A 13,279-nucleotide genomic window follows, 5' to 3' on the forward strand; every position below is an offset into this window, starting at 1 on the left:
AAGGGGTGGCACCCATGATGATGGGGTCGCGTCTTCTCCTTGCTCTATCTCTCTTGGTCTCCCGCAGCCTTCTGACCTATCGCGGGTGGAACGAAACCGAGTGTCAGCTCGCTCTCTCTCGTCCCTCCTGGGACTTCTCTCCTGGCCTTCCATCTCCTAGAGGGGGATCGGGTACGGGACAGGCTGGGCCGAGGGTCCTTACTATGTTCGGGTCGGTAACGATTCCTTACCGCTAGCTTTCTCTCCAGATTTTGTACTCGATGGTGGAGTTCTTGCATGATCCTTGCACCACTGTCACTCGTTCCGCCAAATGGGCATCGCTCGGGAGATTTGGAGGGGGTCGCTTCGATGAGAGTGTGGTCCTAATGGTTCATGAGAGGAGGCTGCGGAGCCTATCCTGCTTCTCAAACAAGGTCCTCCCTCATCCGCTCCTTCTCCAAACAAAAAATTGTCCATCCTCGCACCAGGTCCCCACAGACAGTGTCAATGTTCATCTGCTCGGATATTCGGAGTGTCGGGTTAGGTTGTGGATGGAGCAGAGACGTGAAGGGGCCAGGACCTGAGCGCAAACTGGGATGAAGGCGCCTGGCTATGACGTTTACTATGACATTTATTAAGGTAAGGTGGATGACATACCTGTGGGGAGGGATAGGTCCTTCCTCATTTATACTCTTTACCCGGGATGGGCCCCTCGTGATCAGGCCCACCTTCCTAGAAGTTTTTGCTAGCTGTCCAGGTTCATCGTGAAAAGAAGAGGTGACGCGTGAGTCGTCTGTTGGCTCGAGTCGGCAAACCCGTCTGGTTGAGGGTTCGTGACTCGGAGTATTAGTGGGTTGGGCCGGAACAAAATCAATCTCTAATTTACCTATAAAAATCAAATTCAAAATATTGAAAAAGCAAAAAAATAGAAAAACAAGTTACAACTTGCAACCAAAATAACACATTATCAAATTTGTTTTCTACGTACCTGCACTTAAACTCTGCCTCAAGCCTAATCTTTTAGGATAATAAATTGGAAAACAAAAAAAAATCAAATTAATTCTTTCTATATGGATCATAGAAGTATAGAAACAGATTTACATATATTATATAGGATAGATATGGCCGAACGACTAATCGTATGAACCAAAATTAAATAACATATTCATATCCATATTTATAATTATAATGATTATTATAAATTAGAATTAAATTTTAATTTTCGTTTCTCTGGGATCGCATCTCAGTCCGCAGTCTGCAGCTCTAAAATCCCCCAAAAGGTTTTCCTTCCTTCTTTCCATCGTTCGATTTATTCCCTCTTCCAGTTGACCTTTTCTCTCCTCTTTCTCTGATTTTTTATTGCCCAATTTTTGCCCCTTGATTCTCTGCCTTTGCCTTGGTGTAATCCTGGATCTCCTTGATTTGGAGATTCGATTTACTTATTCAATTTTCATCTTTCTGCTGGTCACTGGTTTGGTAGGGTTCCTATTTGATTTAACATTCGTTTTGGTGAAATTATGCTCTAGATTCACCAATTTGTTGTTTATTTTGCTTTTGTTAATGTGGAATCTAGCCTGGCAAGGGGAATTCCGGAGTGCATTTTCGAATTTTTGTTTTCTGGTTTCCTTGTAGAAAATTTCATCCGTTTTCAATAGCCTTGTGTAGAATCTTTGATCCTGTTTTTTCGTTCCATGCGTTTTGTGTAACAGTGTAGAATTCTGCAGGATTATCTGATGGAAGATTATAGTGTTTTACTATTGAGTGATGAGATGTAACTGGATTCAACCCTTGCAGGTCTAATAACATTGTAAGAGGTTGCTGAGTGTAGTAAGCAACCATGGCTGCTTCAGAGGAGAACAGTGCACTGTTCCCAATTTTCATATTGACCATAATGGCCATCCCCATTGTGCCCTATACAATTACCAAGTTATGCCGTGCTGCCACCAAAAAATCAAAGAGTATTCACTGTCATTGCTCTGAATGTTCAAAATCCGGGAAGTACCGTAAATCAATATTCAAGAGGGTGAGATAATTTTTGCTCCCTGTGTTGTTCTTCTTGTTGGGTTTTTTATTTAGTTGACATATGATTTAAATGTTGCAGATTTCGAGTGTCTCAACATGTAGTAACTTCACATTGTTGCTGCTTTGGGTGGTCATGATTATTCTGGTTTACTACATAAAGTCTATGAGTGGAGAGGTAAGCAATTATTTAAGTATTCTACTTCATGAGATTCATGTTCGGTATTGAGGGATCTTATATTCATTGTAGAACACTTCTCTTATTGGTTGAGTGTTCAAATATATGGGTCATGGATTCTGAACTTTCTCGGGTAAATTTATGCAGATTCAAGTTTTTGATCCATTTAGCATTCTTGGGTTAGAGCCTGGAGCACCAGAGTCTGAAATAAAGAAAAAATATAGGAGACTTTCTATTCAATACCATCCTGATAAAAATCCAGATCCAGGTTGAAGGTGTTTTAGTTTATTGCATGCTTCTTATAGTTGCAAACTTTCATGTTTGCAAGAAGTTGGACCTCCTGTAAGTTCCCTTGTAATTGGTAATTTTTCTATTATTTTATTTCAGAGGCTCACAAGTATTTTGTTGAGTACATTGCGAAGGCTTATCAAGCTCTGACAGATCCTGTAGCACGTGAGAACTATGAAAAATATGGCCATCCTGATGGAAGACAGGTAAATAAACTGAATATTATGGAAAAATGCTCAGTGGCTTGTTGTCTTTCTGCTTACATGTTAGCAAAAAAACAATATTTCGTTGTAGGGATTTCAAATGGGCATAGCACTCCCTCAATTCCTGCTAAATATTGATGGAGCATCTGGTGGCATACTTCTGCTTTGGATTGTTGGCGTGTGTATTCTCTTGCCATTGGTTATTGCTGTAATTTATCTCTCCAGATCATCGAAGTATACCGGCAACTATGTGATGCATCAAACACTGTCCACTTACTATTACCTTATGAAGCCTTCTTTGGCTCCCAGGTAAACTCATATTTTGTGCCAGTTAAGCTCCATCTGGCTTTCGATCCGTAGCTTATCCTGTGTTGGTATGTAAGACCCCACATTATTGTATGCTGTAAGATATTGGCTGCTCAGTTTATTATCTTTTTCCTTTCATGGATATTTATTATATTTTTAAGTTAGCTTGAAGTGCAATGAGAAATATCATGTTAATTAGTAAATGACTGCTTGTGTAAAACTAAATTATATTTTAAAATTTAAATCCCTTTCGATGCTGACTTACCAGACTGAATTGCACTGCAATGTTGATGAAAAAGTTAATTGAAACAATTGTCAAACAGAGGAGAAAACAGTGAAGCAATAAGTTCTTTTAGTTGGTCAATTTGCATGATACTAGTTATATATAAGGATAATGGTATTTGATAATATCATGGCTTCCTTTTCTTTCCTTGTAAATTATTTGTTATCTTGTTTCCTTGAAGTTGAAACTTCTCTTTTTGTTTCTGTTTTTTTTGTCTTTTTAATATCTGCGGCTACTGTGTGATACAGCAAAGTCATGGATGTCTTCATAAAGGCTGCTGAATATATGGAAATTCCAGTTCGTAGGACCGATGACGAACCTCTTCAAAAGCTCTTTATGTTAGTGAGGAGTGAGCTGAACCTTGACCTCAAGAACATTAAGCAGGAGCAAGCTAAGTTTTGGAAGCAGCATCCCGCACTGGTTAAGGTACCTTATACTAATAATGCGTTGTGTTCAGATTCTCAAGGCCCATTATGTGCTAACTTTGTATGCTATTTTCTTTCAGACTGAGTTATTAGTTCAAGCTCAGTTGACCCGAGAATTCGCAGCCTTGTCACCATCACTACAAAGTGATTTTAAGCGAATTTTAGAAACAGCACCCCGCCTTCTTGAAGAATTAATGAAGGTGACTTTTTAATCCAGTCTTAAAGGTTCAATGTTCATTCTTTCTCTATCATGCTGTTCCCTTTAGGCTTCAGATTTGCATCATCTTGTACAGCATTGCAATTAATTATAAAAGTTAAAGCATTGCAATTAATTATAAAAGTTAAGGGTGATTTCTTCCATGTGCTGATATCTGGGGGTCCTACCAAAAGGTTTATTCTTCACCGAGTCCAGAGACATGTCACATGCCTCAGCATGTAAAATGGATAATATATAGGATCTGCCCTATTGACAACTTAGCATATAAACATGGTTAACCTTTAGATATGAACTGATAATATACTCTTTTTCTGCACTTATGCAAGATGGGAGAAAGTTATTTGCTAAGGTGTAGATGAATGGATTTATTCAAATATAACATTGTAGTTATGCTAATATTTCTTGACTTAATCTTATTTGAATTGTGCTTTCTCTTGTTGATGGATTTATATAAATATAAAATAAGTTGTAGAAATACGAGAATGAGGGGCATGAGATTTAGTTGTAAATCTAAGATGTATCTATCATGAATAGTGAAACATGCAGATCATCCTCGCATGATGTGGATTTCAATTTCATTCAACTAAGTTAACATAATAAGATTATAAGAACCATTATGATTACTATGACTAGATGCCATTTCTCAAGTCAGCAATTTTGGCCTGTATATCACAAAATCTAAAGATAATATAATTTTCTTTATGTCTAATTGATTTTCTTCTCATTTTCACAATTCTAACTTATTTATTGTTTACTATTTTACCTTTTTTCAGTCAATTAAGAGATCTGTCGACTTTGTTTATTTCTTCTCCATGCTTGTGGACTGGGTTGCCCTTTTTGTTTTTTAGATTTGTTATATGAATCATACAATTCACTATTCGAAATATAAACATACCAATCCACAATTTGATCCCTGATTTGATAACTATGACTTTGTCATGTTCTGTTTTCCAATTCGTGATTCTCTTATATGATGCATGCAATATATTGCCTTATGAATTTATAGTTTTGAATCCATGATATTTTTGCATCTTGGCAAATCTATTAATGGTCTATTTTTTTCTTAAAAGATGGCAGTTATACCACGCAATGCTCAGGGGCATGGGTGGCTGAGGCCCGCAATTGGTGTTGTTGAGCTTTCTCAGTGTATCATCCAGGTAATGAATCTAAGCCAAGTATAATATAATGCAGTCATATTTGTGTCTGCCAGTTGTACCTTAAAAACCTAAACCTTAATTTTAGGGAACATATTATTTGGTGTATTATTATAGGTCTTGTTCCTTATTTTCCTTTATCTATGATATAATATCTACCCTTGCCTGGTAAGATAATTCTACTAGTAAAATTAGAATCAAAAGCCCCTCCACCTACCCATCAAAAGCATATGTTTTCACAAATTTCACATATTATGTTCCTTATTAAGGGTGTAATAATATCTATTGGTTTATGATGATTTTGCTTGCTTTGGTTAGTGAACCATTTTTAATTTTTGGCCACTTGAATTTCTTTTGATGTAAAGCCATTTTCATCTGAAGTTCTTTTTTCATCTTCTCCGGTACAGGCTGTTCCACTAAGTGCTAGAAAGACTACCGGTGGATCACCAGAAGGCATTGCACCATTTCTGCAGCTGCCACATATTAATGAGACTGTTATTAAGAAGCTAAACCGCAAAGTAAGGGAACATTTTACGTGCAATCTTTATTCAAGTCTGAATGCTTTTGTCTGGGCCTAGATGTTCATATCTGTGATGTTACCTATCATCACAAGGTCTAAAGATCTTGTGGCCACGCCTATAGCTCGGTTGCTTTATAAAGAACTTTCATGCTCTTATTGTTGGGGCATCTAACAGTGCTAGTTTACTGCTTGCTGAATTAATACTATTGAAGTCTGATTTCTGTTTGGTGATCTTGTAATTGACAAATGGAAATTATTTGTTTGGTTGTCATTTTTGATATTTATTTATCCAATCATGCTACATATCCACAAAAAATTAGCTACCAATTAGCCATTGCTTATAGAAAGACATATTTGGAATCTCTTATACTAACATAAACAAGTTTGATTATTAGTTTATTGCAGGTTTAATTATTCTACTATGACAGTTTGATTATTTTAGTGGCTAATTATTTAGTTGGAAAAATGTATAAATCAATTTGTATATACAAATACATAGTGGTGGATTTGGTGGTTAATTTTTAATGTACATGTAGCACTTTTGTTACTGCTCTACTGCAGTTTATTTAAAAAGAAAACTGCAGTTATCTATGCTCAACATATTTTGATAATTAGTGATGGTTCACATATTTAGTGACTGCTATTGGATGTTTAAATGTCTTTGTTTTCCTGGGCCTTACCAATTTTTTTCTTGATTTGCAGAAGGTCAGAACTTTTCAGGAACTTCATGATATGGACTCACAGGAGCGAGCTGATCTGCTTACTCAAACAGCTGGGTTATCTTCATCTGATGTAAAAGACATTGAGATTGTATTGGATATGATGCCTTCCTTGACACTCGAAGTAACTTGCGAGACTGAAGGTGAAGAGGGTATCCAAGAGGGTGACATTGTTACTCTACATGCATGGGTAAATATTAAACGTGGGAATGGCCTGATTGGTGCCCTTCCGCATACACCTTACTACCCATTTCACAAGGAAGAAAATTTCTGGTTCTTGCTTGCGGATTCTGTCTCGAATAATGTGTGGTTTTCTCAGAAGGTTAGTTTCATGGATGAAGCTGCTGCTGTAACTGCTGCTTCTAAGGCAATTGAGGAATCTATGGAGGGTTCAGGAGCAACCGTGAAGGAGACCAGTAGGGCAGTAGCCGAAGCAGTTGACAAGGTTAAGGGAGGAGCTAGATTGGTTATGGGCAAGTTCCAGGCCCCATCCGAAGGGAACTACAATTTGACTTGCTATTGTTTGTGCGACTCTTGGTTGGGCTCCGACACAAGGATAAACTTAAAGCTCAAGGTCTTGAAACGGACTAGAGCCGGCACGAGGGGTGCTGTGTTGGCGGATGAAGGACCTATCATGGAGGATGGAGTTGAGGAGGATGATGATAATGAGGATGGAGAGTATGATGATGACTATGAGAGTGAGTACAGCGAAGACGAGGAAGATGATCAAAACTCAAAGAATAAGCAGCAAGCTGTCAATGGCACCACCAGTAAGCATGGCAAAGCTGTAGAAAATTCTAGTTCTGATGAAGAATGAGGAACCAAAATAGAACTATTCATCTATTTACCCGGCGGTGTTTAGAAGAACCATCAAATGTAATAGTCTCCTATCCATTTTAGTTAAGAGTTGGATAGCATTTATACTTGGGCGTTCGTTCTTATCCTAGTTCATCTGATATGGTGCTTAAGCTATCATTTTGTTGGATAAGTTTAAAATGGAAGATAAACTTGAAGATTTAATTTTGATTTAACTTCACTTAAGTGTAAAACATTTTGATACCCCTTTTTTCAACAGGATCTTTAGTTCAATTAACTCATGTAGCCGATACTACTAGAATGCCTCCTGCTTATTTTTAATTTTGGGTAATCAGCAAGGAGAAATCCGTACTAGGAAATATTGTTTAGGGTTAACTAGAGGTGGATGAGACGAGAGAAGTTAAGCTTTTCAATTAGATTGAGGTGGAATGCAATCAACGCAATCAGAACATCAGATTAATCTTTGAAAATTGTTTTAGCAACTTACAACAACTTACCACAACCTACAAAACCAGGTAGAAAATTGTTTTAAAAGACTCCAAATCGGCCAAATATTGAAAGTATAATCGAACTTTTAAATTGAGCAAAAAGACGAGTATACCTAATTAACTACTTTCATAACTACTATTCTCTAATCTTTTTATATTCCGGTCGCAATGCATTGAGTGACATTTTACTATGGAATAGACGGTGTAAAATAAAAATAAAAAAAAAACACATTATTTGCCAAGTCCTGCTACGGCTTACAACTAGATAGTTTTTGTTTCGAGGCTTACCTAAACGTACTTATGAATAGGGAGCTTTGTGAATGAAGTCGAAGGTTGTGGTAAAGGTATCCAAGATGGCTTCAGGTCAGCTTTGGAATTATAGGTGAGATACCTGGAAGCGATTTTAATGTTTTAAGTCCGTTTAAGTAAGTTTTAAGTGAGTCTGACTTAAAAAAAAAATATTAAGTGTTGGAGTATTTATAGAGTAGCAAAGTAGGATTTAATTATTCCTTGGAGATAACTTTTGAAAATTATGGTTGATTATTCACTTACAATAAGTTGATTATTATCTCTGAGGCAATAACCGAAGTAGTGGGAGGAGCATTTAACTTGCTCCCCAGGTTAAGTCGGACACTAGTTTAAGGACCCGTATTCAAGTCAATCCGACCCATGTGGAAGAGATCATGTGGGCTGATTTTTCCAATGTTGGACTGGCTTTGTGTAGCGCAATTTTATATGTAGCTTGACTATTAATGAAAACGTGGACTCAGCTTATATTCAACAGACCCAAGCATAAACAGATGGTAGCGTCACCTATCACCCTACATTGCGTCTAGAAATAGTGAAATACAATCTCATCACTTCACATCATCAGCGAACAGTTCCTTATCATCGTGCAATTAAGAGGGAAAAAAATTATGTATGTAATTAACCTGCCTCTCTTAGTAATTATGAGCTCAATATTTTCACAAATTTATCAAATTCTACCTGATAATCAACAATAATAAATTTTCTATTAAAACTATCAAATATTAATATTAGAATTCCTAAATAGATGGTTAAGTCCCAAAAAATAAAAATACGATAAAAGATCTTTATTGAAATATGACATAAATAGAAAAGAAAATCAATAACTTTAAAACAAGATATATATTTGATTTTTATTTTCATGTTCTATTTTCACTTTTAGTGATTTTTATTTTTAAGATTTTTAGGAAAAAAAAGTAAAAACAATAAAATCATAGTGTTTTACTCAAAATTTTGCTCTATTTTTAATAAAAAATGGGCTTTTTTATTTAAATAAAATAAACACCTTCCAAAATTATCTGATTCTCCTAAAATATTTTTCAAAAATGCAATTTCCCTATACTTAATAATATATAAATCATCTCTAGAACATGTAGTTTATATAATACTAGTGTTAAACTTGTGCGATGCACGGGTTTACATTTTAATTTGACATGATAAATCGAAAATAATATTCTATAATAATAAATTTCTCAAATTTAGTATAACACTATCATCGTCATTATATAATAAACGTACTGAATATGCTGTTTTATCTTTATTCAAAGTAAAATACAAACGGAACTGTTTGAAGTCTATAATATTCTTGAACTATAAGAAAAGACACCTAAAAAAATAATAACATATATAACTGTAATAATACCATATCAATTTTACACTAAACTTTATATCAAAAGGCTAATAAAAATTTATCGACGACCTAGTATTTGACTAACCTCATTAGAAAAGCAATTGGCATATGATGTTGTACTCCCTGTTATACATTTCATTTCAAATTTGAAAATAGAGTTATAGATAAATTAGTTGTATCGACAGTAAAAATTTGTACAGTAAGTATTTCTTGTAAAACTCCTCTCTGAACCTCTCCCAGGTGATAACCTCATTTTTATTTCCTTGTTGCAGCAGACAGTGAGCTCCTTGCCACCAGTGTTGTGCTTTCCCAACCAATTGGTAAGCAGCAAACTCAACTAGCTGATCCCCTGCTATGCTTGCATTGCCCTCTCTATTGCCTAGAACCAATTATCGGCTTCTGTCGGATTAGTCGATCCTCTAAAAGTAGGAGGAATAACCTTCAGAAATATTGCCAATGTCATCGGACCTGCAGCTGAGCTTCCTTCAGCTCCGTTACCATTCCCATTTCCGTTCATCCTTCCCATTGCTTGGTTGACAGCCGCCACATTAGCTTGCATAGTGTTGATAAGTTGGGTCATTGCAGCCAGAAATTTGGCTTGATTGCCAGTAGGAGCGGGTTCCTCATTTTCTCTCCGCCCGCGACCCCGTCCACGAGTTGCTATTTCAGGTCTTATCCACACAAAATAAGTGATATCAAGGTGATCAGTCTCAATATCTCAAGTTAAGTACTTCAATTCTCCAAAAGTATACTCACAAACTTTATGCTAAATGTATCAGACATATATCCTAAATACCACAAGCACAATTCAGAGTATGCATTAAAGCATAAGCAGTCCATTCCTCAGGCTCACGAGAACAAACTGCTTTGATACCATAATGTAACACCTTAATATTCAAATCCTTATGCTCGAGGAAGCCTGAAAAGAGTGAAAATAAAATCGCAAATTCGTAACATTCACATATCGACAATTAGAAGACAAAGAGTGAATCGAAAATGATAGGAAGATTTAGCCATAAAGAAGAGTAAAAATAAGACAAAGTATAGTTATGTAACATAAGTAAATAGCCACTAGTCGCGACCTGCAAAGTTTAGGCCGGCTAGGGTACAGTATAATAGTAGTTGACAACAATATCTCCTAATCACTTCCAAATGATACATAAAGGCCTCTATAGGCAAGTCCCAAAGGAGATCAATAAAAAATATAAGTTTTCAAAATAAAGGTGGAGAGAATCTAAGCAAAATATAAAGCAGAGAATACAAAGGTCTTTGCCAGCTCTCAGATGAACCACAACTCACTGCTGAGCACCTAGACCTGCATCTGAAAAACAATAGATATATACAAAATGAGAACCCCCGACCCATGGTTCCCAATATGAAAAAAGTGCAAAATAAATGCAATGCACTATAATAAAAATTCACTAGACATCCTAAACTTTCTTTATTCATATATTCATCTTAGGTTCTCACTAATCCATGAATTACGCAACTGTTCTAGGGGATACTAAGTCTAGTCAACTCCTCATCTTTCCCTTCTTTCCAAACCTCTTAACACTCAATTCCGAACAAAACCATAGATAGTAAATTTGAATTTAGTGCTTAAATATCAATTATCTCATTCTCAACCTGGAGCAAGTAAAATCACTTCACTGTATCTACCCAGGGAGCTCAAGTTACCTCATTCAATAATCATCATTTTAAATTAATCATCTCATTATTTCATTTCAACAAGAACATCCCTCAGCATCAACTGACACCAGCATGAGGGACCTTTCAGTTGTACAAATACAAGCAATATGATGAGTCCATATTTGACGATAATTTCTGGCTTGAATTGGATGGATTTCATCATATAAACTCACAATCAGCAAAAAAGCATACTTTTGTGATTTCTCTCTAATTTAGACCTAAATATGAAAACATGCATTTTTGTGCTTAAATTGAGCAATTTAATTCCACTTTTTATTCCATTCGATGCCGTGATGTGTTTTGTGAGTGATTTCAGGTCAATTAGGCAAGAATGAGTTGGTAGAAGTGGAAGGAAGCATGTAAAAAGAAGAGATTTCATGGAAAAAACAAAAGGAAAGCACACATTCAAGTGTGCGTACGCACAACCTCCTGTGCGTACGCACAAGTGCAAAAACCAGTAAGTGTGCGTACGCACACATTTGTGCATATGCACAAGTCCTAGCGCGTGACTTCATTAATGAAGCACGGGGCTCGCAATTTTTGGGGCTCTTTGGCCCAATTTTGGAAGGCTAGAGGTTGAATTGAGTGCTATATGAAGGGGATTCATTCCATATCAAAGCATTAGCTTATGATTAGCTTAGGGAGCTCACTTTTAGGGTAGAAAAACACATTAGGAGTATGAGTAGTGTAATATAGAAAATTCTCTGTTAAGGTTTACTTAATTTCCATTGTAACATTTTATAGTTAAGTTTGATCTTAGATTTTGCTTATCTCATTGTAAGTACTCTTTAATTTCCTCCTTAATTTTACTACTCTAGCTACTTTGTCTTATGGTTCAAGCATTTTGTTAATATATGCAATTTTGGTTTCTTGAAGTTTTGGTTAATGAATTTAGTGTTTTATGGTTTATATTTGCTTGATTGCATGTTTATTGTTGATATTGTGAATAGTTTGGTTATAGTTTTCACTTTCCTTTGCAATTTTACATGTTTTGCTTTTATGCTCACAAGGTGTTTGTGAAAATGCCAACTATAGATTTTGAGTAGATTTTCACACCTTGGCTTGGAAATTGAGTTCCTAGGATACTAGGGTCATAATGTCTGACATTTAGTGGTAATTCTTGGGTAGTTAGTTGGCTCTTGTTTCCATTGACGCTAGCTTTTTGCTAAGTAATTAGTAAGTTAGCTAGGACTTATGAATTAAGGTCAATTATGCTTGTTTGACTTACTCCTCGATATTAGGGGTTGACGAAGCGTCACTGACTTATCATAGTTGTCATAGTTGATGTTATGAAGATGATAGGATTCTTTAATTCTCATTCCCAAGTCACGGCTCTTTTATGCATTTATAGCATTTTCACTAGTTTTGATCTTACTTCCCTTTAATATCCTTTTTGATCATTGGTTAGTTCATTTATTTCTTAGTTCTTTTAGTCTTTCGTTCTATACTTCAAAATCCCCTTTTCCTCAGAACTAAGAGTGTGACATCTTAATTGCATTGTCCGAGGAAGACGACCTGAGGTTAATTACTCTCGGTTATTTTTATTAGAAATTAAACTTTGATAGTGGGAGTTAGTTGCCGGTTTGGTCTATACTTGAAACAGAAGTTATTTTAAGTGGAAAAATCCAAACTGGTGCAATTCTCACTCATCACAATACAGATAAGTAATACAAAATTAAGGCACAAGTAGAACAAGTAGCACAAAATCAGGTAACATAGCATATATGATTTAGAAATCCAAAACAAATAGGCAAACTCAAACAAGTCAAACATATGCAAATGATGAATGACTGTCCTATCGTTGATGATATCATCTGTCGGTTACATAGCTAACCCAACATGTCTTGCTAGCTAACCATTGGACCGTCCCTGCGAGCGCACATCCCCAAGCTTAAAATCATAATCATTCAATATAAAAATATGAATGGGGGAGAGCTCATCTAGAAAGGTCTAAGTCTCCAGCCAAACTTACGACGCATGGTCAATAGAGTCTCGGATCTCCACCTGGAGCAAGTGGAGCCGACCCACTGCATCTACCCAAGAAAATCCGAAACTCAGATAATTTCTCAAACCTCAAGTCATTCTCAACTGGGAGCAAGTGGGGGCTAACCATTGTATCTACCCCAGGAGTTTCAAACCAAACCCGGAGCAAGTGGAATCACTCCACTGCATCTACCCAAGTAGGTATATCTCACCACGTCTAGGAGTAAGTAGAATCGCTCCACTAAATCTACCAAGGCAGGTGTATCACAATCAAAATCATATTCAATATTATTTTCATAACCATAATCACTCTCATCATCATTCTCGTCTTAATTCATACCCAATCCCCAATTTA

At 36.2% G+C, this 13,279-nt stretch overlaps 1 protein-coding gene across 2 annotated transcripts; it reads left to right on the forward strand.

Moving 5' to 3' along the window:
- The first annotated feature begins 1,092 nt into the window (after nucleotides 1-1,092).
- LOC107479445 (dnaJ protein ERDJ2A) lies at nucleotides 1,093-7,388 on the forward strand. Of its 2 annotated transcripts, none has more exons than XM_016099577.3 (11): nucleotides 1,093-1,259; nucleotides 1,774-2,002; nucleotides 2,081-2,176; nucleotides 2,324-2,444; nucleotides 2,564-2,670; nucleotides 2,759-2,976; nucleotides 3,505-3,682; nucleotides 3,762-3,881; nucleotides 4,969-5,055; nucleotides 5,460-5,570; nucleotides 6,275-7,388. In XM_016099577.3, exons 2-11 carry the CDS (start codon nucleotides 1,817-1,819, stop codon nucleotides 7,106-7,108), a joined length of 2,058 nt encoding a protein of 685 aa, XP_015955063.1. In that variant the 5' UTR covers nucleotides 1,093-1,259; nucleotides 1,774-1,816; the 3' UTR covers nucleotides 7,109-7,388. The 2 variants fall into 2 exon arrangements, with proteins under 2 accessions (XP_015955063.1, XP_015955064.1); XM_016099578.3 differs by lacking the exon at nucleotides 1,093-1,259 and adding an exon at nucleotides 1,287-1,455.
- Nucleotides 7,389-13,279: the final 5,891 nt, after the last annotated feature.

This window comes from Arachis duranensis, chromosome 3 (genome assembly GCF_000817695.3).
Source record: "Arachis duranensis cultivar V14167 chromosome 3, aradu.V14167.gnm2.J7QH, whole genome shotgun sequence".
In the NCBI taxonomy this organism is placed as follows: domain Eukaryota; kingdom Viridiplantae; phylum Streptophyta; class Magnoliopsida; order Fabales; family Fabaceae; genus Arachis; species Arachis duranensis.

Coding starts and splice junctions, on each gene's coding strand:
- LOC107479445 (XM_016099577.3), top strand. CDS start 1,817: ATGGCTGCTTCAGAGGAGAACAGTGCACTGTTCCCAATTTTCATATTG. Junction 3,882..4,968: donor TTCTTGAAGAATTAATGAAG/GTGACTTTTTAA, acceptor TTTTCTTAAAAG/ATGGCAGTTATACCACGCAA. Junction 5,056..5,459: donor TTTCTCAGTGTATCATCCAG/GTAATGAATCTA, acceptor TCTCCGGTACAG/GCTGTTCCACTAAGTGCTAG.